The sequence below is a fragment of the Pseudoliparis swirei genome, chromosome 8, assembly GCF_029220125.1.
Source record: "Pseudoliparis swirei isolate HS2019 ecotype Mariana Trench chromosome 8, NWPU_hadal_v1, whole genome shotgun sequence".
NCBI classification, from domain to species: Eukaryota; Metazoa; Chordata; class Actinopteri; order Perciformes; family Liparidae; genus Pseudoliparis; species Pseudoliparis swirei.
Window position 1 is genome coordinate 11,704,879 of NC_079395.1, and position 27,716 is coordinate 11,732,594.

Genomic DNA, 27,716 nt, shown 5'->3' on the forward strand with positions numbered 1-27,716 from the left:
CATCCTCTTTCCAATAATCAACCCAGAGAATGTCTCCTATCCAGTAATTACATTTGACCAATTATCTGCCAATGCTTCTCTTGATGGGTGTTTATTTGCAGCATAAAAGTACATTCACTAATTTATGTAGTCAAATAATTCATAGAAAATCAAAGTTAAGAAAAATAGAATATTTTTTTATGGTCACAGTGAATATAATTTGACCTATTGCGGAAGAATACGATGGCTTCAAAGTGTCAACTGAAAAGACATGATGGACATGTAACGCATGCACATGTTGCCACATGCATTCAATACAGGCAGAAGAATGAGAAACAAACTCGGAACAGGAAGCTGCCGTTCATGTCCTTTGATAAAAAGGCTCATTGATGATCAGGTCCTGGTATTTGAAAAAAGATCCCTCACATCAACCTCATCTGTTCTGGTGCAGTTGAAAACCAGGCAGTCATGCACTATTTGAACCTTACTTAAATGTCACTCAAGAATCATTCAAGGAGTTACACTCACTGTACACATTTTACATGGATACTCGAGCGTTAACAGATACAGTATAATACTTTGTGCAAAGTAAGTTGCATCAAGAGTGAAAGTCTAACGCTCCCCGACGTACGCTTGATCCTTGTGACTAATCTGTTCTCCGACAGTACAGGTGTGTCTCTAAATGTCTTCTGAACATTTATACATTGCTCTCCTCTCATCATATTACATCAGTTTGGTTAAACATGTATTAACTCTTTGAATTTTCTAAATCAGTCGAATGTCTTGATTCTCTTTTATCTGACTCATTTGAGGGTAATTCCTCCAGGGCTGTGTGAGTGATGGCGGGCTGGGCCAGTGGTTGTGTCCCATTCACACACACCACAGTGCCCTCGGATTTGCTGAAACTGAACAGCTTCCCAGGACTGAATGTCCGGTTGGGGGACTGTGACCTCTCCTGGCCACCAGGGGGAACCGCAGAGGTCACAGATGAGCCGGGGACTCCAGCTGACACCACTGGCTCTTTTTTCCCCTCGGGGGACTTCAGGAACTTCAGAAATCCAGGGAGCTTTGCCTCACCTCCTGTTGGGGACTGGGCAGGTGAGCGTGAGTTGCCGGAGGAAAACTTCCCCTGTAGAGGGATGATCTGCTTTAGCTTCATGACGTTGTTGTTTCCCAGCAGAGAGCTGGGTCTCTTCGGCTTGTCCCCGGCCTTGCCCGGCGGCGCTTTGTCGTGGTGGTGCTGGTGCTGGGCGTCTGCCCTGTGCTCGCTCTCCTGGCGGGCCTCGGCCTGCAACTCGGCCTGACGCTGAAGCTCCTCCTCCTCACGCCTACGTCTGAGCTGCTGTTGGAAGTGCTGCTGGGCCTGCTGCTCATGCTTCTAAAGCGAGAGAGAGAGAGAGAGAGGGAGAGAGAGGAGACGACTGCATTATGAATATAAATGATAGAGTATTCATTTATGTTAGATAGCATTGGAAGCAAATACAACTTTCTTCACATCAGTGTTGACTCTCTTTTAGTCTCCCTTAATAATTTTGCATTATCACTGAAGAAGAAGTTGCCATCCTATCCAGCAGTCAGCTAAGACAACAAACTGTATTTACACTAAATGTTCTTTTCTATCCTGCCAAGACTTATCTAAGACACTATTGAGACAATTGTACAACATTTTCCAGACTGACATCATCAAACACAGACAGTTATAGAGAGTCAAAACAAGCTACATCGTGTACGTTCTTGGACAAGGCCCACCAACAGACCCAGGGGCACAAAGGGGTACGTTTATAGGAATATAATATAAAGCCAGCAGCAAACCTTAAGTTGCCCGAAGGTCTTTCAAGCTATGATACAACTATACCTTGAAAGCTTCCCTTCGTCGGTACTCTAGCTTGGCCATCTCTTCTGCTACCCAGCCAGGGATATCAGGGATGGCAACATGGATGATGTACTTTAGGAGGATTGCAAAGTGCTGTAAACCACCCAGACCACAGAGAGACAGGCTTAACACTCAGTCACATCAAGGCACAGCATTGTGGTTCTAATTCTTTTATATATAAATATATACATATATGTTTACAGACCAAACAAAACATCTCATACACAAACCCAACACCTGTGTGAGGTGTTGTGTTCATTCATAAACCTGGATCCAAAATAATATTTTGAAGGTTTTACAAATTCACAACAACAAAAAGCAAGCCATGCACATTTGCATTCTCCTGGAATGTTTAAAAAAATGTCATTTTGGGGAATAAAATGTCTTTTCTTTTAAAACTATTAGCAAACCTGCCGTTACTGTACACAGTGCAGCGCATACCTCCAGTAAGACGATTGAGATGATGGTCATCTCCGGACTCAACCAGGGGAACAGGCGCTGTAGCTGCCCACACTGACCAATCAGGTAACAGTTGACTATGATTGCTATTAAGCCCATGGCCTCCATTGCAGTCTGTTGTTGAGAGAAAGAGTGAGAGAGAGAGATGTACAGGCTATCAGACGCCCACATTACGTACAATGCGGCCTGGAGGGCTTCTCTGATGAAACAAAACACACGGACCTGCCATTGCCCGATGTTCTCCACCCGCTGGCCAAAGGGTCTCTGCAGGCCGGTACACAGCTTCAGGGCGTCGCTGCGGATCTCGATGATGTTGTTGATAAGGGCACACATGGCCGCCAGCGGAAACGCAGAGGAGAAGAGCACCACGTAGCCAAATTGTATAAACATTTCCTGGTAGTCCTGAAGCGTGTCCTTGGGGTCAAATATCATGAAAACATATCAGTATTTGAATGGGCACACTGTTGTGATATTGGATATAGATGATGTAGTATATATAACAAGAGTCCCACCTCATATGTCTGCATACAGCTCTCAATCTCAGCCTGGGTCAGGGTGACGGTTTTGGGCTCTTCTGGCGGATTAATCCATGACTTCTTATTCTCTTTCCCGTCTCCAATGTTCCTTCTTCTTTGACAGAGAGATTCAGATTCCTTTGGAGAGGACACAGTGACATAGTCCTGGGTCTACAATCATTTCTCTAGGGACTAAGACGACTTAAATGCTGCAGCTTTGGAATGGATAGATTAAAATTGATCTCTCAGTGTACTTCCTGGATGATTGACACCAATCTCCACAGACATGATTTAACGTAATTTGTAAAACTGCATGAGACAAATTGAACTGTAAGAATTGGTATTGTCTGAACATGAATACACATTTCTGAAAAGTTTCAATTTCAGACACGATTACTGATTAAGATGTCGAAAGAGTAGACATAGAAGACACAGAAACATAGCTAAAAATAAATAGGATAATAAATCATAAAAACAAACGGACCACATACTTGATCCAGCAATTCACAATCACTGTCGTCATCACAACTGTCAAAAATACTGGACGGATCCATCCCTTCCTCTATCAGTGTGGGACTGTCTTCTAGGAAGCTGCGATCCATTGGCTGCACTTCTGTCGCGACATCCTGGTAGTCGACCTTCTCGGTGAAGCTCACATTACACTGCTTTAGATTGCCGTCATTCATGTCCCACTCTTCTTCGGACAGCCTGAATCCGGCTTTCAGATCTCCTCTTCTCTTGGTCTGTGGGTTACCGTTAGCAGTGTGACTGACAGGGATGCCTCTGGAACCCAGGAAGGAATAGGCTGTCATTGAGGCTTGGGCTTTTCCCAGAGCCAGGCGGCCATACTTGAGTATGATGGTTTGAAGTAGCTCCCACAGGACCTTGGGAGTAAAGACGCCCAGCTTGTTTTGCTCGTAGAGATACGGCTGGAGGACCTCTTTGATGTTCTGTAGGAACTGGCGGAAGATCAGCAGAGTGGCTAGCATCTGTGAGGAGTAGCACAACATCTGTTACTGCGCTGAGTGGAAGAAGTGCAAAAGAACAAACACACACATTCCTAAAGTGTTGAGCAAGTATGATGTAGATATTCAGTCTGACAGAAGGCATTTTGAAGCTGTATTTCTTAGCTGGCTGTCAGCATCTCACAACTCTATTCTGCTCATTTTAGGACAACTCCAGCCAACCGCAGAAAAAGCTTTTAATCTTTTAAAATAATAATAAGTGCTCTACAGAGAGTCAAGGCAAAACAAATAGAATAGTAAGATACAAATATGAAATAAAAACAATAAAAATAAATACATTTAAAAAACAGACCAAGTAAATAAGGGGAACCAAAGATCTGCATAAAAGGACGACATCACTTAAAAGCTGTTCTATAAAAATGGGTTTTAAGAAGTGATTTAAAAGAAGTTAGTGATTCTGTGAGCCTCATCCCCTCCGGTAGGTCGTTCCAAAGTCGAGGGGCTCTAGCGGCAAAAGCACGGTCACCCTTTGATTTAAGCCTCGACTTTGGAACGGTCAGAAGGGCCCCCAAGATTCTTGTTTTGTTACTAGTCAGCTGGTAACATTAAAAGTCCTCTGAAGACAGATGACTAAATTGAGAAGCCGGCTTTGGTCGGCATCTGAAATCATGGACTCATAGTAAAAATACTATGAATTTCAAGGGTTAAAATGGCACCATTATCATTTTAAACTGCACACATGAAAAGCTTGAGAGACAGACATAGCAACTGTAACTAAGGGGGCTTATCAGACATGCAATGGCCATGTTAAATAAAGTTAAACATAGTCAGTTCAAGACCAGCATTTTGTCTTAATGTTTTTATACTCTCAACAGTTGTTGTTACCTCCTTAAGCCGCACCATGTCCTTGAGGTAGAATCCGATGTAGAAAAGGCTCAGATAAGAATTGATGAACTCAAACTGTAAGACAACCAGAAGATATTACACAAAGTCAAACACCCACTCAGTCGGGAGCTATTCTGCCACAAATAGAAGAGGATGCATGGCTTACAAAAACCATCTTGATGATTAGATTATTCTCATAGGCACTCTGAAGTCTGTAGTTCTCTGGAATGAGAATTAAAAGAGAAGCATTTGTCAACGTCGAAAAGCTGCTTATAGATCTCATGTAGCGAATGTAAAATACAGGAAGCTCATATAAATAGACTCATACGTACATGTCTACCCAAGAATACAATCATGGATAAATATGTATGATTTTAATTTTATTTCTTACATAAAGTAATTATTTAACAATATATCACAGATTTACTATTTTCAGTGTTTTGTGTTTCTTACCCATGTCATTGAGCCAGTGGGCAATCTTCTTATAAACTTCATCACATATGGTCACGGTAATGGCCAGGAGTATCTTAGGAAGGAACCGTGTGATACTGGGTAGCTCCTGAATCGCAATCACCACTTCCTGCATTAGAAGAATGACACATATTTTATTTTATTTAATATTCAAGTCCTACTTATTCATATCTATGACTATTGCTATTTTATAAGGCTATTAAGTGAATATGAACTGGTAAGAGGTATTTTTTAACTTGCTTTGTTTGAATAAAACCTTTTGTACAACAGAACAAAACAGCAGGTGCGACCTGCGGTTTTGTTGTGTTGTACAAAAGGTTGTACAGGAACAATCCTTATTATAAGATTCACACATTTCATACAATCCTTATTAGAAGATTCACACATTTCACAGAATCCTTATTATATTATTCACACATTTCCAGACTGATATTACCGGTAGTTATAGATGTTACGTTAATAAACTGTATTTTTACTTTTTATGTCTTTTATATTGTTTAACTGTTGCATTATTGTTGACGTTTCCAGTAATGGAATTTATCCCCATCGATCAGACCCAGACTGTATCAACTCCATTTCCTGTCATTGAAGCTGCTTGCGGTGTTCTCGGTGTTTACCTGCAGTTCCAGGCAGAGGAGCATAGCGAGGAAGACAAAGCAGAGACAGAGGAGGCAGATGGGCAGGCTGACCAGCCATCTGAACAGAGCTCTCTTCCAGGGCGGGTAGTAGAACTCCTCACAGCCCGTTACGGGACTGCAGCGCTTCACTCCCTGCAGAGACAGCAGAGGAAGAGAAAACAAGCAGAAGTTGGGATTTAGAGGATTATCTCCACTGGAAAATACATTGGAAATGTTTGTGTGAAATGTCCTCCATAATAACTGCTTGCTTGCCGGGTCTCATTACTTCTATAATTGCGGTTGCGTGCCACATTATTGTGGAAAACATCAGACATTTCACAAGAAACACCAATGTACATGTTGAGATTTATCTGGTGTGCATTACCTCAATTGAATAAGATCGGCCATTCATTCAGAATATATGAACAAAAGGTTTAGATACATCTGATTGTGGTGCAACACATAAAACAGCCTTTAATGGTGTAATTATATCATATTAATCTGAACAACCCTGTTGCTATATTGCCAGAAGTGCATCTCTAAAAGCATATTCGCCCACAGTGAGGCTTGAACCTGAGATTCAGAGCGGGTGGGAAGGTGGGAGTGGGAGAGAGCAGCTTGAATTTAATTAATTCACTGTTGGTAATGTGACTGTTCCTGCATGAGAACTGTTCAGCTCTGTTGGCAAGTGACGATGAATGTTTGGGAGTAAATCTGAGAAAACACAACAGGTGAATAAAACCTTTTGTACAACACAACAAAACAGCAGGTGCGACCTGCTCAAACTACAGGAACAATCCTCACCCTGAACTGAGGCCTGGGCTCCTCCAAGGACTCGGTGGGGGTATCCAAGGTGCCCCACCTGTAGGCCAGCTCCGCCTCTCGCCTCTTCCAGCGCTCCAGAAACAACGTCGCCCACACCACATTGAAGAGGGCAAAAACCACACAGCAGATATCCTGACTGGTCTGTGAGCGAACATGAGAGAATCAAAATATTACTTATTATCTTTGAGAGGAGGATTATGCCGTGCAGTTTCAGCTGCCAAATCACGCAAAGGAAATTAGACAAAGTGTATGAGAAGAGGTTTTAAGTACCTGGTCAGCCTCTGCGAGGATCCAGAGCAGGAAGCCAATGACAGCAGGGTAAAGCATGGAGTTAGTGTAGAAACCCAGCCAGGCAAAATACATGCCGATCTTCACTCCAAAGTAGTCACAGATGTCATCTGCAAAGCAAATGAAATGGGAAACAGCTAATATTGATACTCTGAGAAGAGGTTCTGTCTCAAAATAATTGATAATAATTCAAAAATGTATGAATTTGGCTTAGTTATAACAGCCGGGACTGTTGTTAATGTCCTGCCAAACTATCTTTCAAATATAATGTTGATATATTCCCACCCAGTGGCTGCCTTTCACACACAGCCTGGACCCAAGAGGTCATCAGCTGGTTGAGGATCCTCTGTTCATGGAGAGGAAACATGTGATGGATCACCCCACGAGCTTCCAGCTCTGGAACTGAAGAGGACACATCGTGAAACGTTCACATCGTATCTAAGGGGATATTCGTTTGTCAAAGCTCAGATGTACTTTCCATATAAAATCCACAACACAAAGTACTGATGCTATCCAGGTAAGGAAGAGAAAAAGGAAAAACAAAAAGTGTAATCATAACAAAAGACACCTTACTGATTGGCTGTCCCTCCAGGAAGTGAATGTTGTGGAGCACCTCCCCCTGTTTGGCACGCAGATTATCCAGCCAATACTTTATGATGCCCTGACGCTCCTGAAAACCAAAGTTATGGGGAAAATAGAAAATATAAGTCATAGTATTTAGAGCGATGTATTATTAATTTGTGAAATATAACAGCAAAACACGGACAAAGATTATCTTTTAATGAAACATCCAAAGCAACAATTTTATAGGGTATGAGCGTTGGCATACAGCTCACAAGGCCCACGGTTTTGACCTCTAACCTGCGAGGTGAAAAAGCAGAGCTCGCTCTCTATGTTCTCGTAGATGTTGTCCTCCTCACAGGAAAAGCGCCGCATCCCGCCACCAAACTGTGGTTTGACCGGCTTGTGTACGCCCATCTGCTCGGCTCCCCGCAGTAAACTGAGGGCGAGGAGAGAGCAGCAGATTAGACCTCACGCAGCACGGCTGTGCTGGCTGGACTGCAGATGTTTGACAGATCTAGTGCATTGAGGCAATGCACTCAACAAACTAACACACACACACACAACTGTGACAGGGTAATAACTCAGCGTGGTCTCGGATATTTCCGAAATTTCTAAAGTCTCCTTAAAGGAACCGTTTCACATTTTGGGAGATGCACTTATTGGCTCTCTTGTCGGGCTGGAGCGACTCCTCTACGCAACGTAACATCACTGATGACAGAGATAAGTCGAGTTGAAGAATGGCTAAAGCACTAAAGCATGGCATTAGGAGGATTAGAAACATTACATGTCATTTAGCTGACGCTTTTATCGAAAGCAACTTACAATCGTGTGACATTCATACAGCGTAGACACAGCTCCGGGGCTACAGCTACATTTAAGTGTCTTGCTCAAGGACACATCGACTAGGGCGGGGATTGAACCGGCAACCACCCTCTGATTGAAAGACAGACCTGCTAACCACTGAGCCCCAGTCACCCTTTTAGAAACACACAGAACATATCTGTTGTTCGTAGTAGTAACTTAAAAGTGGATCTTCTGAACGCTAAATGCTTCTTCATCGCCCCGTGTTCAAAATCATTTCTGCCTCGCTGATGTTATGGTAACACAAATGGGCTTTAAAAGTCTGTAACTGTTGTTATAGGTCTGTTTTAATTATTTATCTTGCCACACACTGATGCAAATATACATAATAACATGCATATTACCATTGGGAAGAAATCAATCCATGTCATGATAAAAAATGTTTAGGACATGCCAAAATGTCTCACTCAAAACAGTTCAAACTAGAATGGGCACTCAGTAGAGCGCATACCTTCGCATATCACAAGATTGGGCATTGAATTATGAACATTTTGGCATTAGTTGCATGCCAATTGGACAAAAATGTATCGTGCTATGGTAAAAAAAAGATTTTGACCTTTCCATGACCTTGACCTTGACCTTTGACCCGATTGATCCCAAAATCTAATCAAATGGTCCCCGGATAATAACCAATCATCCCACCAAATTTCATGCGATTCGGTTCAATACTTTTTGAGTTCTGCGAATAACACGCATACAAATAAATAAATAAATACACGGCGATCAAAACATAACCTTCCGCATTTTCAATGCGAAGGTAACAAAGACAGAAGCACAAGTGGCCACACACACATGCACACACACACAACATCTGATTGTGAGTTTTGGACTCTTACTTCTCAAACGTTGTCGTGATGAAGAAGGCGTGTGCCCGGGTGTGTTTGTGCTGTCGAACCTGAATGTTGACTTGTGGGATTCCAACACGAATCTGATTCAGGAGCCACAGCAGCGTGTGGTCATCTATTGTATCTGGAAGGAGCAAATAGTGTAGTGTCTTAAGTTTGACATGTGACATGTGCCCTTGTTTCACTTTAGGTCCTCACAGGTCTGCAGGCATGTTTGCTAAAGGCAGAAAAGTACAAGTTTAGTGCTGCATGAACAGGCTGGAACCAACGCATCCTTCTTCGCCCTGACAGGAGGGCGTGGAAGCAGCGATGCGGTGCTGAGGTGCTGATAGTCAGAGGTATCAGCATACATCACACATATGTGTCTATAGGTTGAGAGGGTGGACTGACTCCAGTCTGATTTCAGAAGTTTAAGCCAACTGCTCTGTGTTTGTGGACCTTTTGTATCTTCACACTGAGCCCATGTTACACCTAAGGTTGATTTTAAAAAAGAGTGAGTGGAGTCTGTTGCGCTGCCTGCAGTTAAATTGTCGGTTTCTATGCAAGCACTAAACCAGTTGAACTTGTAAAATGAATCTTCACTGTTTTTGATAATAGTATTCCTCAATGTATACCCGGTGCACCCTAAAATCCTTTTCACGGTGGCCTTCTGCACGTCTGTGAGTCTACTAAACACAAGATGTATAAATAAATAGACATGTTATTCTTAACTCTCACCATCCCTCCAACTCTTACTTTTCTTTAACCTTCCACAAGCATCTCCCTTCCTTTCCTAACTGTCTGTCTCTGAGCAGGTGACACACAAGCTAAGGTATAAAAGCCAGATGTAACTTTAGTACTGCGCCTTTGTTCTGTGGAGACACTTAATCTCTGTATGATTTGAGCCCATTTGCAAGACAACTTGCTTCTCAATCCTAATTTCAGATTTCCACCATAAACTGTTTGTAGTCTAATTGTAACAGATGAAAGCAACTGAAATTTGAGTTGGAGCGAGTCTCTAAAAATAGTTGTATGCAGCATAATTTACAAGATGTGTTTTTCCGAGTCAATTTACGAAGATAGTGTGATGAAATGCCTCATTTATATGCCAAACAGCAGCTTTCTTATAAGATACTGCAGAGAGCGCTGCTCGATAGAAATGGGTATTTTAATGATGAGCTCTGCTCGTCCCCAGAGATCATTTTAAGTCCTAGTCGTGCGTCTGAGTGGCTGGCCGACCACCAAGGATGTTGAATGAGGATGCACAGTTCTCTCTACAGCGAGAGATTCATCACAGGACAAACGGGGAGGACAGGCTAAGCTTACCGTACCTGGGAAAGTCATCAGAATATCACAGTTTTCGGTGGGCACCATCTTCATCCAGGAATTACGAGACATAATATATTGTCTGGCCTGCAGAAAGCTCTTCCCAAACAGTTTATCTAAAAGAAAAGGGAGGCAGCCGGAGTTAATGAAGTTAAAGAATCATGACAGAGAATACAGAGTGTTACAGTGTGTGTGAGAGAAAGGGGGACGGACAGATGGTGATATGTTCCATCAGAGTGATGAAGGACACAGATGAAAGGACATTAGTATCATCACTGATGTTATCTCTTTGCCATATGTTTTGCTCGTCAAAACAATTTTCCAGCCGAGGTTGACTGTGCTTCTCTAGTCACATGACTTTTAGCAAATAATGTCAACAAATAGATGATCGGTACACTGAGTGGTGTGCAAATAGTCATGAAACTGGTTTATCAAGTGTGCCTCTCAAACCATCAGACATAGGCAAAGAAGGAGGCCTTGCAGGCACTCCGATCCCACTATACAGTGCCAGGCCTGAAGTCGTCATTTGGACTGCTTCTTGGTCTCTCACACGTTGGTTCTTGGTCTCAAGTCGTACTCTCTGTCTCACAGTAGACTCGGTGACCGGCCGATCTCTTTATTGTTCACTGAATGGTCCATAACGCTCTCTCAGTAAGTGTGCGTGATCAGGATTTCATATTCTGCAGATGAACTGCATTATCACATCACATGCTTTCAGCATGTCTCATCCCTGTTATTAAGAGCCATCAGCGCTGCTGTCATCTCTTTGATAGATGATTATTTTTTTAGACCAGCATCCCAACTCAGTGACTTCATGAAAACACTTGTGGCTCTATAGACAAAGTCACCGTCTTTGAAGCTTCTTAACATGGCAAGGCATTACATGTAGAGCTATATTTATCATTTACCATTTTGATTGCATTATGGTATTTGTTTTAAATATCCTCATTGATTGACGCTCCATATTTCATGATGAAAAGCTATTTCTAAGTCAGTCCTGCAGATATGTATAGTGTTTTTAATTTCACTCAATTGTGATTGATAATGATACTTTGATAATGATAACGACATTTATCAAATGATCAACAATATACATGTCTTAACCTTATTTAGCTCATATCATAATTTCAATAAATGTGTATATGAACTAAACCAAAGCAGACCTTCTTTAACGAGTCATACTGCAATAACTGGAAGAAATATCAGCAGTGAGCCGACATGAAAGAGGAACAGAATGTTTAGAATCTGTCTTCTTGTTATCAAGGTAATGGTCCCAATGTTAATACTTGATAAGCTCATATCCCCCAGTGCATCCCACTTCATGTCTCACAGTTGGCAGAACCTCGCTGGGTTTATCACACAACACCATGTGAGAAGTTATGAGTTATGAGGTTTCTCAAAATACTTTTTCATTTACAATTTAAACATCTTTTTAAAAATCATTTTTTTTCCCATCCATGATCCGTTTCAGCGTCACAGATTTGGGGCTCGCTCGTCTGGTGCCTTTCCCAGCATGCAATGAATAAAAAGCATCCAGGCAGCCTGGATTGGGAGCAGTCTGGTCGGGCAGAACATTAGATTCAGACCTGCAGGTGGATATGCCAACCAGTTCAGCTTACAGGCATTTTAGTATTTAGTGTCTGCAATAAACACAGAGGGCACACTCTAAACACAACTCCGTTAACAGCTCTTTACCGCTGAGGGAAGGTGTGATCTGTCGTATTGCTTCAGGCCACACTGGTGTGGTCATCATTCATGCTCTAGAGCTGAGCTGGACCTCTATCACAATTCTATACTCACACTAATAGTATGGATAAAGATGTAAAAGAGGGCAAACAAGTGCAATTATGTTTATATTATAATTTCTAAGTCCTGGTCCATATAAATGTGGTGGACATTTTCTCCAAAAAGCTAACATTAGTAGGCTTGAAGTCACAATGACATCCAGATGGCCATTCCTCTGCCGGAGTGTCTCCTTTTGCCAGAAATGCTTGATGGACACTCAAGATTTCAGGGGGCCTTGAAAAGGCCACAAATCCCTGATGGAACCAATACAGTTGATGAAATATCACATGTTCAGTGCTGCTTAATAATCCTCGTAATGCAAATCCAGAATGTATCATACAGTCGTTTGTTTACTCACCACTGGCACATATCTCCTGTCAAACCCTCAAGGCTGCAACAACCCAGACTAAACGGACCCTGGCATGTGAGCCTGCAAGTGTGGCACAGAGTGTGGCACAGCCCGTCGGGACATGCCTCCTGCATGCACCTGTGGACACTAACGCCGGACTCTCCCCGGGCCTGTCTCAATCCTATAGTGCGCACTATGTGGCGGGGAAAGGAAAGGCGCACCGACATCAACCACCATACGAGTGACCCCTTAAGTCTCCTGTGAGTCATTCGGGTGAAATATCAATCACCAGTGACTGCACCATATTGCCCATGCCCAGTAGCCTGATGACATCTTTACAGACCCATCTTTTTTCTTCACAAATGCCCACCTCCCTCAGGACTCCACTGCTCGCCTTACACTGAGCCTGTATCGCCGTTTTCCTTGGCCACTCACCGAGCACCCCGGATGGCGAGACGGACTTGTGCTGCTGCTCGCTGGGCAGTGGCCCCGTCCTCTCCATCCTCTCCTCTGTCCCGTCGCTGCCGTCGATCTCTGCTCCGCTGCTGCTACTGTTGTCAGAAGCGTCGGTGTCAGGTGCGTCGGTGCCTCCCGCTTGCGTGCTGTTGCACACACTCTCCGGAAGGGGGCTGGAAAACCGCACTGCAAGGAGGACTCTGTTGGTATTGCATAGCCGTTGCATGCGAAAGGGACAGGAGGAGGAGGAGGAAGAGGAAACACCTCGCAGGCTACAGGTCTATAAAACATATGGCATACGTGTCCTGCTATGCAGAGCTGCATGAGGTTCAATCGCACATGCTTCAGATCATATTTTAGGATAAATATGTCACGATTTGCTCCTGCAGGTGCCTCAATGCCTGCACATCTGTATATGTATGCACCATTATTTGTATTTGCCGGCAAATATGTAGGCCCAACCTACAGTGTTCAAAATGTCTTTTATGAACACACAGATTGCAGGGCCTGGAAGAAAGTCTTAAATTCCATTAATGCCACGACAATTGATATTTATTGCATTTAAGAATGGCCGAGTGCTATGCAATAGGGAAGAACACTCCCCCAAATAAAAACAAACATTATTGATTTTACACTGTGTACAAATTAAAGCTGCAAGATTCTAAATCAGGAGCATTTTAATTGCCTCTCAGCATGCTCACAGCTCACGGGGCCAAAGTGCTGACTGCGCTCACCGTTTTTCACCTCAGGGGGAACCAAAGGGGGCCAACATCTGCAAAGACTCAGCTGTAACCCCCCTCTGAGAGATGTGCAGAGCAAGACCAAGCAAACCGGGCATACTCACGCACTCAATGCACTAACATGCACTAACAATGCATGTACTGACATGTCAGAGACACATTGATCACACGGTCTTTCTTTTCTGCTGATGTAGACATTAATTAATTTAGTAAATTACAGACCCTTTAGACATGTAATAAGGAAACTCAATTACACAATCATGACACTTTAATGTACCTCCAATTCCATCATGGCAATACTATTCTATGGCCAGTAGATGGAGGTAGTGAACAGTTAAAGCTTCCAGGGAAGAGTCGGGCTACTGTCACGTTATTCAAATGTTAAACTACGTTATTATAACCCAACCACTGTCTGGTTGGACATGAGACGTGGACCGTAAGGTGCAAACTAATGTTTCCTCTCTTGTCCAAGATGCCACAAGATCAGAGATCTCAGTCTCAGATGACTTCAAAATATTTACAACATATGACAGCCTTGATTCAAAAAAGCAAAATTTTCCCAAAACAATAATTTAACACGGGAAACATGTGTTATTAGTACATGGTAAAAGACAGAAATGTTTAGGGTTAAAAGTTAACGTTCTGGTTTCCCAACAATTCTACAAATAAATGCAAAAAATAATTTCGTGACCCTTATTTATGGATATTTTACATATTCCAGTATTGATTTTAAGGGCAGAGAACAGTCAAAACTGTTATCCATAAAATGACGAACAGACATGACGAGAGCTCATTAGAATGCAGAGCCCAAAAAGACAGAAAAGGCTCTATCAATGTCGAGTATTGATCAAAATAGATGAATGGATAAATCAAAAGCATGCCGCTGTTTACATTTTGTCAAATCACTGGAGCTCTCTGAGAACACTGTCGGCCTTTCACAAAATGGTGTTATTTATAAATGTATTTTATGAGGAAATATTTATTATCGCAGGGTCAGAGAGGACATCCTGCTGCTGAGGAGGGTTCCTCCCATCACCTCCCGGCTGTCTATACATGTGTTTACACACACTTTGTGCAATGACTGATGTCTCTCAGCAGGTGTGAGGGACGCAACCCAAATAACTGCAGTGGCTTTAGCTCCATTGTTCTTTCTTAGCAGACTATATGACCTGTGATCCTCCCGATATCCCCGCCTGCAGCGTAGCACCAGAAAGGCTCACTGTGTGATGGATAATCAATGATATAGATAAATAGGGACACTGTTGCTGCCGGTCCCGGTTTACAGCAGCTCAGCGCACGACATCCACAATGTTTACAACAACTGACACTGAGGGAAAACACATGTTGGTGTAAACGTGTTGGTGGATTAGAGTTTATTCTGGAGTTCTTCACTGTATTGTCTTGTGTCTTACATCAATATTGGTCACAAAAAAGTAGTTTTAAATGTATAGTGATGTATATATATATATATATGATATATATATATATCATATATATAATATAACTTTTAATTTGATTTTCTGATTTGTATTTAACAAAACTCAGCGGTAAACTGTGCTGTTAAATGCTTATTAGCAAAAAGTTTTTATTATTATTCTGTATTCCCTTTTACAAGAAGGACAACCAGTTTCATTTATTTTAACATTATCTCTAAAAAATCATGTTTTATCTCTATTGTCTGGCTTCTCTAATAACGTGATCTGCTGTTGCCTTGGAAAATAATCCAGTCAGCTAAAGTTGAGACCAAAATAAAGTTGAACAGATTTAAGGTGTAATTAAAAATAAATAAAACAGTTTTCTCAATAGTTTAATTTAGCTTCCACTCAACGTTAGCGGCACACATGATATCATTTTAAGCTCACTGATTGGATGTTTCTTTTGGAGATGCACCTCTGGATATTTTGGACTGAAACTGTAAGAGTCTCATGTCGATCCGGCCTGTAGAAGAGCTCTAACTGCGAGACACGTGACATTGTGGATGGCATGTCGACTTCACGTGTGCAACCTTAGGGCTGCACGGTTTGCTCGTAAAACAGAGGCTACATTAATCTCACATTACATGAAGTCAACACACAGGCAATCAGGCAAACCCGTGTTTTCCTTTCCACGTTCAGAAAGAGGTCATGGGGAAAGTCAGGGTTGCGCTGAAGGACTTCAACACAAAAGGACATCAGTGCTGGGGAACATTTCCCGCTCCCCCCCCAACTCTATAGTATCTGCCCTCTGATGTCTTTTCCAGCCTGGGCAGCCGTGGGACTTGATGGAGGCTGGGCAGATAGGAAATGCAATTAGAAGTCACAGTAAAGAGGGAATTAGAAGAGCCAGACAAAATAATTTATAGTTTTGCAATCCCAGGTGAGGAAGGAGGACGTAATCATGAGCACCCGTTCCCTTTCCTCCATTAGGAGAGGGAGGGAGGTGGATGAGCACAATGGCCACATGTCAGGATCCTGAAAGATCAGTCAGCATTGAGTTTACAATCCTGTCATTGAGCTTCAAATTGATCATGTACTGGACAATCCTGGTCCCAGTGGGACATGTGGCTTAGATAATTACCAACTTGAAATAAGGAGAAGCATGGATAGGATAACGAGTAGTTGTTGAGAGCCTAATAGTTCATTTATAGTTTTGGTTCAATTTGTTTAGCTGAGATGTCAAAATCACACATCAGCATTTTGGGCAATGTCACAAAGTTATAGTCAATGACAGAACTAAATGATTTATGTGTCAATAATATTATAAATCAATACTGTTCGAGATGCATGTCAAACCATAAGCACTCTTATTTTGTATTATTTAATTATCTTATCTCATTTATAACTGAATGCTTAGTTACACTTATTGTAGGTTGGTATTATGTTGTTTTTTATTTTCCTGAACCTATTCAGTGATTTGCGACAGAGGCCTGCAGTAAAATAGTTTGTGGCTGAGTTACTGTGACATATAATATTGACGTCATTATAATATTAAAGATAATAATCAAATAAACACCAGTGGGTTGTCGAATACTGAAAACAGCTGTAAAACATAAGGCGGGAAAGGGGAGATGTTTATCTCCCCCTTCTTGCAATATTAATTGTCGCTGTTTAATCCCTGTTAAAGTTAGACATATAAATATACTGTATATAGTAACAGTGTTTCCGCTCAGTAATTTATTAAATTGGTCTACCGTGTTTAGGGTAAATACATATGTACAAATTAAAAGGATCTGTCATTGTCCACCGTGTCAGCAAAACAATGGTCAATTGTGTCATTTGTGTGCAGGGAATAAAGAAATGACAAGAATCGACAGGAAAGTGCTCGGAGGAAACAGGTCGAGCAGCATCTTCGTGATGACTTTCAAGCGCTGTGGTTTTAACGCGTCCTGTGTTGCAGTCAGTCTAATAAAGTGACTCCCAGAAGCATTCAACCAGTTAACCTATAATATCCTCACAGCTCCTCTGCAGTACGCTGCACATCCCAAATGTGGAAAAACACTTGGTGTTAAACAAAGGATATCCTTTAGACAGGAAAGAGCTCTCCCTTCACTCTAGAGTCTAAGTGCTGTTTTTATTAATTGGCGCCATACACAATACGCTCTCGGTTCTTGAATTAAAAGTACGTTTCCATCCTTCCACAATGCAACGAACAGGATGTTTGTCTGTTCCCATGGTGCTTTGTTTCCCTGCTCCATGGTAGGGTTGTACTGGCAAATTAAAGTGCCATTCATATGCCCATATTTATTTCTACACAAAAACAACCCCGTTCATATATTTCGACAATAACTTCCGTCTCTTTGTTTTAAAAACCAAGAAAAGATTAAAATCACAATCTGTCTGCCTTTCTGGGAAAGGTCAGAGCCCTCATTCGACCCCAAGACAAGCTCCAACCTTTCCCCGTCGTGTGTTCCTTATAAGAGATGTATGACGATTTTATTTAGGCCATGGATATCCGTGTCCTCTACAGTGAAGTGAGCGCACATTGTTTTTACCGACAGCGTGTATACAAGAGCGTTTCAAAAGGTTCCTCCCATCTGACTCAGATGGACTGTTCACAGGTTGGCAGGTAAACATAAACAAGCTGAAGGGACAAAGACTCGTTGCCAATAAATCTCGTCTGAAACATTACAGGAGCGGCCGAGTCATTTATAGATAATTAGCTACACAATAGGTGACGCACATGTGAACAAACTGTGGCTTCCGGCTCTGCTTTGGATAATTCGCATCTTAAATAGTTTTGTTTACAAAGACGAGGCAGGTTCAATTAATTTACTTACATTCAAACAAAGCTTTTATATTTCTGTATTTACAGTTTAAAAATACAATATGCGCTTATTATTACTGTGTAGATACTAAATGAACACAGAATTCACATTTTTCATAAAAAAGTGCAAACATTATTCAAAGTACTGTTCTAAATGCATATCGAAGTATAAACGGTCACAAATAATGTCACATATATGGTACATTTATTTCTATATAATGTGTGAACTCAATATTAGGAGCTTGCCTTTAGCTACGCTTAATAATGCATTGGAAGATACATCTCTTCTATGTTGTGTTTTCTCTCGTCAAGATGTGCTAACCCAACATTCTGGAGAGGTCTTGTTTCTCCCTGAAAAAAGAGAGAAAGAAAGAAAACTTAAATAATCACAGCGTTTGTTAATGGATAGGTAGAAATATAGAAATATATATATATCTATATCTATAAAGATATAGATATATAGATAGATAGATAGAAAGATAGATATGTGTGACCTGGTAAGCTATATGTCTTTAGTGGGTTTGGGGGCTGAGACAGAGTAGGGAAATCAACTAATGAGCGATAAACTAATACGCTGTTGTTGTTGTTTAAAAAAATGGATGTGATTTGTTGACAGTGAGAAAAATAAATAATACATTCACTGTTGAGCCAGCAACAAAAACTCTAGCAACCGTTTCTGGTTCACTCTCAACCTAAAGTAAAAAGATGCTGGTACTCACTCTGGGCCAGACGGGTTGATGATCCGTTGCAGATCTTTGAGGTGCTGAGCAATGGTGACTGTTGGTTAAACACAAGGCAACGTCATCACCATGACACAACCAATCAAGCTGCGTTACGTCAGTTAGTTACAATGTTACAGAAAATATTAGTAACAATTCTTCTAAGATCTACAAAGACAACCAACATTAGTGCCATTCAATCAAAGTTTGATAAGAAATTATTATTAATATTATGGAGTTTGAATCCTACCACCCTTATTAAAAAGACATCCCGGAACGGAAATGATAAATTGCAGACATATTCTTACTTGAGCCGCCTCCCAGTCCACTTGTTCTTCCTGCATCGAATGATGATCCAGTTCCACCACTATTCCCAGGTGATGGTCCTCTCCCTGTTCCACTTCCTGTCTTACTTTGTCCTGAGTTACTGCTCCCCAACCCGACCCATGGAAAGTTGGTTGACCCACTTTTATTCATCGACCCAGTTGATCCAGAGGATGACCCGAGGCCTGAAGAGCTTTTTACACCTAATCCTGACCCAGTTGCGCTACCTGTCCTGGTTGATCCTAGTTTATTTAATCCTAACCCAGTAGAGCTACCTGCCCCAGTTGATCCTAGTTTATTTAATCCTAACCCAGTAGAGCTACCTGCCCCAGTTGATCCTAGTTTATTTAATCCTAACCCAGTAGAGCTACCTGCCCCAGTTGATCCTAGTTTATTTAATCCTAACCCGGTGAAGCTACCTGTCCCAGTTGATCCTAATTTATTGAATCCTGACTTAGTAGAGCTACCTGCCCCAGTTAACGAGCTTGAAGAGCCCGTCCCAGTTGAACCTGGGTTTAATGAGCCAAGGCCCAACCTACCTGCCCCTGCACCACCAAGCTGACCCCCACTAGAAGAGATGGATGAGGAAGAGCTGGATCCACCCAAGACCCGCCCAATTAGAGACTGTGTACCTGCCGAGCGTCCTAGCAATCCTGGCAATCCAGCGAGCCCTGTCTGAAATAAAGTGAGAAGTGTTAATCAGAGGAAAACTCATTCTAAACCACTTGTTAAAAATAAAATTGACATGATATGCTGCAACTAAAGATATTTTGAATCGACATGAAACCTGATTATGTTGAACAACATTTTCTGTTTTAGGACACACCATGGAGCATCATGTTGGTGCTCAATGTGTCCTGAAACAAAAACAGACAACTAACATAAATAGTTGCCTAGTTCTCACCCTTTTGCCCGTTTGTACTTTACTGGCAGCCACTTTCCCTACCTCCCTCCCTCCCTCCCTTCCTCCCTCCCTTCCTCCTCCTCCTCCTCCTCTACTCTTCAGCTGGATCATTTTCAACAACCTGTCCAGTTGCTTTGATTTCCTGTATATGGTCCAAGATGTTAAGATCTAAGGGCTTTGTTATTGTTTTAGTATTTCTACAGGTGTTATATCAGCAAAGATGTCTTCTGGCACTACAGAGATGAAATATTGCTGACAACAAAGCTTGAATAAGTGCGCATAATCATCTAAATATTGCACAAATGTATCCAGATCATTCTATATAACAGCTGTTAAGTATTGCAACTATGCAATATAACAATACCCAGTATAGTACATGCCAGTGGATACATTACAATGTGCTATATCAGAGAATCTCCATCAGCATTCCTTACATGTACTATCTGCTGCAGTAAAACAATGCATGAAACTCTCATTGTCTTTTCTCAGTTGCTGGCCACTAAACATGCTGCTGCGCTTTACCCCTGCAGAGCTATCAACACGTTCACGTCATCGGCCACTTCCCTTTTCTTCTTACCTTAGGCAAGCAGGTCATGTTGAGCTGCTTGATTTGCTCTTTAAGGTGATCCATTGCTTTACTTTTATACTTGACATTGTTGTTAAGGACTTCTATCTCTCCATGTAGCTTCATCTTGTCCATCAGGAGTCTCTCCTTGTCCTCATCGTGTTTCCCCTGGAGCTTGTTGACTTTCTCTCTGTGCTGCTGAATCAGGCCCGTGCGGTTCTTGTTGCACCAGCGGTCGTCCTCAGACAGCCGCCAGTTCTCTGCCTTCGTGCGGCTGTTCTCAGCCTGGATGCCTGACACCTGTTCTCCCACAACGTTCAGGTAACGCTGCAATTTGTCCTCCACTTCCATGGACAAGCTGGTGCAATTGGTGCGGATCTGCTCCAGGTGGTCCCTCTGCTTGGGACAGGTGAGCTGGAAGGCGATGTGTGAAGGGAAGAGGGAATTGATCTTCTCGAGGAAAGCCTTGGAGACGTTGGAGATGCCACTCAAGGACTGGGAAAAGTCATCTTTGCATTTCTGTTTGAAGAACTCCACCTCCTTTTCATGTGTGGATTTGTCCCTCCGCAGACGGATGACCTCCAAGTTGATGCTGTCCCTGTCTTTGGTCGTCTGGTCCATTTCCATCCTCATCCTCTGGGCTGTTTGTGTGAAGTTGGACTCCACAAGAGCACGCCCTGCTTTCAGCCGCTCAGTCATCGTGCCACAGTTACATTTGTCTGAAAGTAGAACTGCTGAACAAAACAATAACAGAAAAAGAGAAAGGAAGTAGTCAAATAGATGTTTCTCTAAATGGAAGCTGTTTTAGGAGAGGATTAGAGACAACAGCTCATTTACTGTGATTGATTTTGGGGATTGCACTGAAGAAACTTCACACTTACATGCGGTTGGGCAACGGGCTGCCAAACCTCCTGCGGCCTCGCAAAGGAGCATCTTAGTGAAGGACTGTTGCTGTTCATGTCAGTCAAAGAAGAACATGTTAAGGGATTTGGTCTCAGCCAGTTGTGAAATGTAAATACACAGGAAACAACAATCGGCCATTTACTGTTTAACATAGTCTTTAACCAAGATTGTTATGTCTTACTCTGACATGTGGGTTCAACACTAAAGTGTCACTTTGACTTAAATAATCTTTTGGATTGCTTCTTATTCTGAAAACTATAAAAGAATATCTCAGAGCTACATTTTATTTTTTGAAAAACACTCAAATAAATGTACATTCAGAGGATAATCAGTGGTGTAAATATGCTTTTGAAACCAGTATAACATGTTAAAGCTCTTTAGATCATTGAATCAGTTTTTATTAACTTCTTTAATCGTTATCTTCTGAGACTCAACTTGACTAAAGCCCTGCTGTTACTTGAGAGGTGTTTTTTTTCATCTCTAACTTAACTTACATTAACAAGAGTTAGTGAATTATATCACACAAACATACACACTTTATTTGTTATGGCTGTTAAAAGGTTCTACGGCTTCCAAATAAGACAAAGAGGATACATGACACGTGAAATGTAGTCGTACTTACAGGAACGTGCACGTTAGACACAATAAAAAGGCTTTCTTACCAGCTTCTTGTCCATATCTTGGATAAGGATCGATGAGATGTTGGAGAAGTAGCGGAGTTTGGCCAAGTCCCAGTCATTGCGGGCTTTCTCAGTCAGGGTGGTGTTGAGTAGGTTGGTCAGGTTCTTCCTCTGCTGCCTCAGGGCCACGTTTTCTATTGACAGCCGGCTGAAGCTTTCCTCCAGGTCGTGGATGCGTGACGTGGACGCTGAGTCTTGCGACTGACCGTAGACCAGGAAGAGCACAAGGCTAACGATGATAAGAGACTGGATGAGCGAAGAGAAGAAGAAGACAATGCGCATGTAGTAGCCGCAACTCTTGCCCTTTGACTGGTACTGCATCTTCTTTTGGGCCTGCGGCCTGGACTTGGAGACCTGGGAGTAGCCACTGCTGTACATGGCTGCTGATGGCAAGAGGGTTAGGGTCAGAAAAAAGTGGTAACGCTCAAGGACTGCGATGAGTGGCTAGCCGAGTTCAAACAAGGTCCATCTCTAAATCACAAGACAGACGAGTTCCCTCTCGGCACTCTGCAATCTAAATGGTTAAATAACTCAAAGCTGAATTACTTCAGACCAGCGGGTGGATATCACACTCCCTTTGTGGAAAGCGTGCGCTTCTTCCTCTCACAAAGCCAAGCGCTCTGCCGCCGTGGACCAGACGTTTCCTCTCAGGAGTGTTGATAACATGAGAATTGATCAGATTGTGAGTGAGGTGTAAACACGTGTCGGACTTTATAAACTCCTCTGGCCACACACTTCCCATGATGGGAAGTTGTCCTGGACTCAGCCCCCTCCCAGTAGAGGCCATTGCCCCACAACGTTGGCTGCCTCTCCCCTTTCAGATGTTATCATCAGTAACCAGCAGTGCGCACGCAATCCACAGTGCACACACAAACCTGGAGTTTGTGTTCATCACGTTAACCTATTCCAGTGTCGAAAAAGGTCTCAGCAGCAAAAAGATAACATTTTAGATTTTTTTGAATCAGCCTAAAATGTCATTGACATTAATTTAGTTTTGATCAAATTAGTAAACATCTTTAAAGGGAGAATGCAGAATTCTAAATATAAAAGTTTAAATTTGATGTTATTCATAAGGTGACCTTTGAAGTGACAACACCTTCGTTTTTTTATTTATTTTTAAAAGGGCACTGTGCCAAACTTTTTTATATATTTCTTTTATGGGATCATAAACGGCTTTTCCGGTGTACAGCAGGCCAGAAGGACAATGGCTCATGTTGTTCTCTGACGTTCTTGTCCGGTGGTTCTTTGATGCCCCGAGTCTCAGTCCAACCCGATGACGTGGGTGAGCTGCCCTCCGTCTCACAGGAGACACACACACAAAGAGAGACTAAGCACTTGAAAACGAGATGGAGGAGACTGACAGTCACAGCCACGACTTTTTCCTGCCAGGAATTGTTGACGTGCCAGACCTCATCTTATAGGAAGCAGTAATTCATAAAGGTTAATGGCCAAACCCAAATCAACTTTTTGGAAGAGATAACGCAAGATATCAGAGACAAATACAATAAAGAAGCTGTCACATTGATTGAGTTGATTGAGGTTGAAGTGGGTTGTTTTTTATCGCCACTTTTAAACTTTCCCAGATTTCTAGGGGATGTTGCTAACTGGGCAGACACAGTACTCTTCATCAGTAAGAGGCTTGTTGCATAATTCATACGCCTCACTAATGCCTCGTTTCAGTTAGATAGGTCTCACGCAATAAAAGAACTACTTTTGTATTATGATAAAATATATATTTTTTAAATTATAATAAGTTTAAAATAATATAACAAATCCAGTTAAGAGGTGCTGCTTTATTACTTTAAAGAAGCTCTCTGCTTCAGTCTCTTAAATCATTAAAGCAATAAGCCAGCGCAACATGGAACTGTCGTCGTGTTACACTTTGAGCTACTTCCAAAAACAAGTTGGCCTCTAGAACGGATACATGCCGTACGGAGAGGATATAAGAGCATCCTGTGCAAAGGGTGGCAGCTCTTCTGCACACCAACTGTGCTCTCGTGCACTTTGAGATGGAAGCTTGTGACAATGTGAGCGCCTCAACAAGAGAGAGCTGACAAGGTCAAATACACTGCTGCACATTTACTCCCAGCTCCTCATGCTGACAGGTTTTGTTGAACCTGTTGACATTTTGTGATATTTGCAGCGTGAATATCAGAAGCCATCAGTAAAATGAGTAGTGCGTGCACTTTTGTTTGTGCGGCTGAAAGATATAGAAACAATTACGATGAAAAAAAAAACTCAACAGCAACACATCTTTCCAGTGAAAACATTCAAGTTACTCTTGAGAATCAGACTTCACTTTGAACAAATGTCCCTCGGACTATTGATCCCTAGATGGGCCTTCACATAAATACACAAAGGTGTATGTTCAATCTGCCAATTTGATTATCTAAAATGATCTTTTAAGAATTTTAAATGATATAAATATAAATGATATAAATATAAATAAAATAATTCAACCCCCCCCCCCCCCATTTGATACAGGGTAAGCACCACAACAAGAGAATCTTGAAGACATATTTTATTCATCTTACTAAACAAATGAAGGTGATGTTAGCAGATATAAGTGACTTCTGCAGTTTGTATGATGTATATTTAATGTCTGTAATATTATTCATATTTTAGCATTCTATGCCCAACCATTTGGCAGTCTTATTTATTATAGCTTTTTAAAATGTACAGATGGCAAAAGATGCTTTAAAATTCATTCATATCTGGGATGCAAAAGATGAATTGCAAATAGACAAAGTTGTCCAATCCAGTCAGGTCTATACCCTGGACAGAATACATATTTCTAAAGGATGTTCTTTCATATCTGGACCCTTAGTCTGAAATAAAGTTTGATTTATTCATAGATATTTTATGAAAAACAACCTTACATTAAACCCCGAAACACATGAAGAGCAAAGTATATAGAATTATAAAAGAAATGTAGTTTCTTAACAACATAGCAGCAGTGGCTTATCAACTTAGGTTGTTAACACAAATAAATATCATTTTAAGAGACAATACTGAAGCTGTTTGTGACCAAGTTTTTTTCCAGCTCCACTGAAAACTGCTTACCCTAACCAAATGTTTGGATGTTTATTTCTTCGCCCAAAAGATTATCGAAAAATGCCCATGTGGGTGTGAAATAGCCACATTCGGCAGCACTTCATGGGTGAAGCAGCCAAAGCTTCATCACAAAACACCCTGCCACTGCAGTTAACCGTTTTAACAGAAGATACAGTTTTTGGACTGGCCTCTGTGTTCCTCAATCCTTAAGTTTACTGGGTCAAGTAGTGAGGGAACAGCGCTCTATTGTGTCTATGTAAATGTTCTGTTAGGCACAAAGCAAACAGAAGTGTTTACAGGGATGGTTTCCTGTCAGCTGAAGAGGTTTGTTGACATCGTCTCACCCTGGTTTGTTGAGCATGAACTTGAAGTCCCCCACATATTTATGACACTTCAGACTTGAGAGTCATACATATATACATATATATATATATACATATATATATTTATAAATATATAACAAACATGTTATTACTTTTGTAAAAAATTGGCTTTCCTTTTTCTTTTTAGTTGCCTAACGACTCAAGTCTGAAGGGTCATAAATATGTTCTGAGGGTGTTTTTATGGTTTGTATATTGCACATTTCCTCTTACTCAGATCATGCCCTGTGGGACTAGTTACACTGGTCTAGTCTTCACTCGGTCTAGGTCATGACTTGGACTCAGTTCTGGTTACTGTAAAACATGTTTACATGCAGCTGATCAACAATCAGCATGCTGCTAATTGAAACCAGACACAAAAGTAACTACGGCTGTTAGACTTATAGCAAAAGGAGAGGACAGTCTCAATGTAATATTCAAGACACACACACACACAAACACACACACACACACCTGTGTATATATACACACACAGACACACACACACATATACAAACACACACATGCATTAATTATCATGGAACACTGCTGCCTAGTGGGAGATCAACATAACTGCATCTAAAGATTTAGCAAAAATAGAATTGATGAATTTAAATTAAGATTTCAGAATAAATTATTAAGTAAAGCAGTGAAACCTGCACCTGAACCTTTGTACTTTCTTATAACCGATGTGTAACAATATTTCATGTTTCAGGCCGAAAGCTCAGCAAATTAAATTATATTTATCATAGGCATAGTTTAACATATTGGGAAAATACTGTTGCGTATTTACAATCTTGCTCAGAGATAGATGACAAGATAAACATCACTGGAACCAGCAGCCGGTTAGCTTAGCTTAGCACAACAACAACAAACAGTCAGGCTTTGTCCACAGGTTCTCTGTTTTCTTGTAACCCCAAGGTTCCTGGTAATAATGCCCAAATAACATGAAGAATTACACCAAGCTATCCATGGTGGTAGTTGTAAAGAGGGCAATCTTATAATTTTTAATAATTTAGGCTATATCGAATAATGCTTAGGCCTAAGTGAACCAGCTAGCTTGTTATGCTAAAATCACCATGTTACACACAACACTGACATTATATAAACAATGTTAATATGTAATCTAGATTGATGATTCTGCTGCTGCAAGAAGCAGCCAGGGGCCTCAGAGCCAAGATAAGACCCAGGGCCACAGTAATTAGTAAAGAAAAGTATGCTTTCATCCTACTTAAGTATAACTTCAGTGTAAATATTCCAGGTCACGTCACCAGTCTTTAAATACCGTCAGACAAGTGGAATGGACATCCTGAGAGCTCATCAGATGGTTGCGGCTGCAGAAGCAGAGCTGGAGGATTTGACCAGAGATGTCCCGAGATGAGTTTGTGACTGAAACAACATACAAGATTGAGGTCCACAATCGAATCATGGACAGAGTGGGATAGGCTGAAGGCATCAATATTTGAGGAGTACACAACCAAGACAACAGAACCAGCGCCGGAGGATGCAGAAGATGAGGCAGAGATGGTTTACAAAAAGTGCATCTTGCAAGGACTGTCCAATCTCTTGCTACCCAGTTCTGAGTCCTGACAGATGCCACATCATCGGCCTTGCACACAGCTTCCTGCTTACCCTCTCTGTCACACAGCATGCGAGCGAAGCTTTTGGATGCTGAAATATATCAAAAAGAGGCTCAGGAGCTCAGAGCACCTGGAGGCTCTTATGCTGATGGATACTCAGACAGATGTTTTACAGATGCTGAACGGTGAGAAAATCATACCACTGATGTTCTGTTCTATTAATTTCTACAATATAGTTACCTTCGCATTGAAAATGCCGGAAGGTTATGTTTTGATCGCCGTGTATTTATTTATTTATTTATTTGTATGCGTGTTATTCGCAAAACTCAAAAAGTATTGAACCGAATCGCATGAAATTTGGTGGGATGATTGTTTATTATCCGGGGACCAGTTGATTAGATTTTGGGATCGATCGGGTCAAAGGTCAAGGTCAAAGGTCATGAACAGATCAAAATCTTTCGCAGAACTCAAAAAGTATTGAACCGAATCGCATGAAATTAGGTGGGATGATTGTTTATTATCCGGGGAACAGTTGATTAGATTTTGGGATCGATCGGGTCAAAGGCCAAGGTCAAAGGTCATGAACAGGTCAAAATGTTCTTGA

At 41.6% G+C, this 27,716-nt stretch overlaps 2 protein-coding genes across 3 annotated transcripts; both read right to left on the bottom strand.

Annotated features, from left to right (window-relative positions):
• Nucleotides 1–149: 149 nt before the first annotated feature.
• On the bottom strand, nt 150–13,268 carry LOC130198416 (anoctamin-8-like). Its single transcript, XM_056421579.1, has 18 exons — nt 13,022–13,268; nt 10,458–10,568; nt 9,139–9,271; nt 7,739–7,877; nt 7,451–7,547; nt 7,163–7,279; nt 6,860–6,987; nt 6,569–6,730; nt 5,765–5,917; nt 5,130–5,256; nt 4,843–4,898; nt 4,677–4,751; nt 3,318–3,815; nt 2,824–2,964; nt 2,534–2,725; nt 2,294–2,425; nt 1,835–1,945; nt 150–1,357 (listed from the first exon to the last, which is right to left on the bottom strand). Exons 1-18 carry the CDS (start codon nt 13,266–13,268, stop codon nt 728–730), a joined length of 3,249 nt encoding a protein of 1,082 aa, XP_056277554.1. The 3' UTR covers nt 150–727.
• Nucleotides 13,269–17,880: 4,612 nt separating this feature from the next.
• plvapa (plasmalemma vesicle associated protein a) lies at nt 17,881–22,774 on the bottom strand. 2 transcript variants are annotated; one of them, XM_056420418.1, is made up of 7 exons: nt 22,666–22,772; nt 22,102–22,502; nt 21,418–21,487; nt 20,549–21,270; nt 19,607–19,742; nt 18,744–18,801; nt 17,881–18,375 (listed from the first exon to the last, which is right to left on the bottom strand). In XM_056420418.1, exons 2-7 carry the CDS (start codon nt 22,495–22,497, stop codon nt 18,342–18,344), a joined length of 1,416 nt encoding a protein of 471 aa, XP_056276393.1. In that variant the 5' UTR covers nt 22,498–22,502; nt 22,666–22,772; the 3' UTR covers nt 17,881–18,341. The 2 variants fall into 2 exon arrangements, with proteins under 2 accessions (XP_056276393.1, XP_056276394.1); XM_056420419.1 differs by having other exon boundaries at nt 20,549–21,267; nt 22,102–22,774.
• Nucleotides 22,775–27,716: the final 4,942 nt, after the last annotated feature.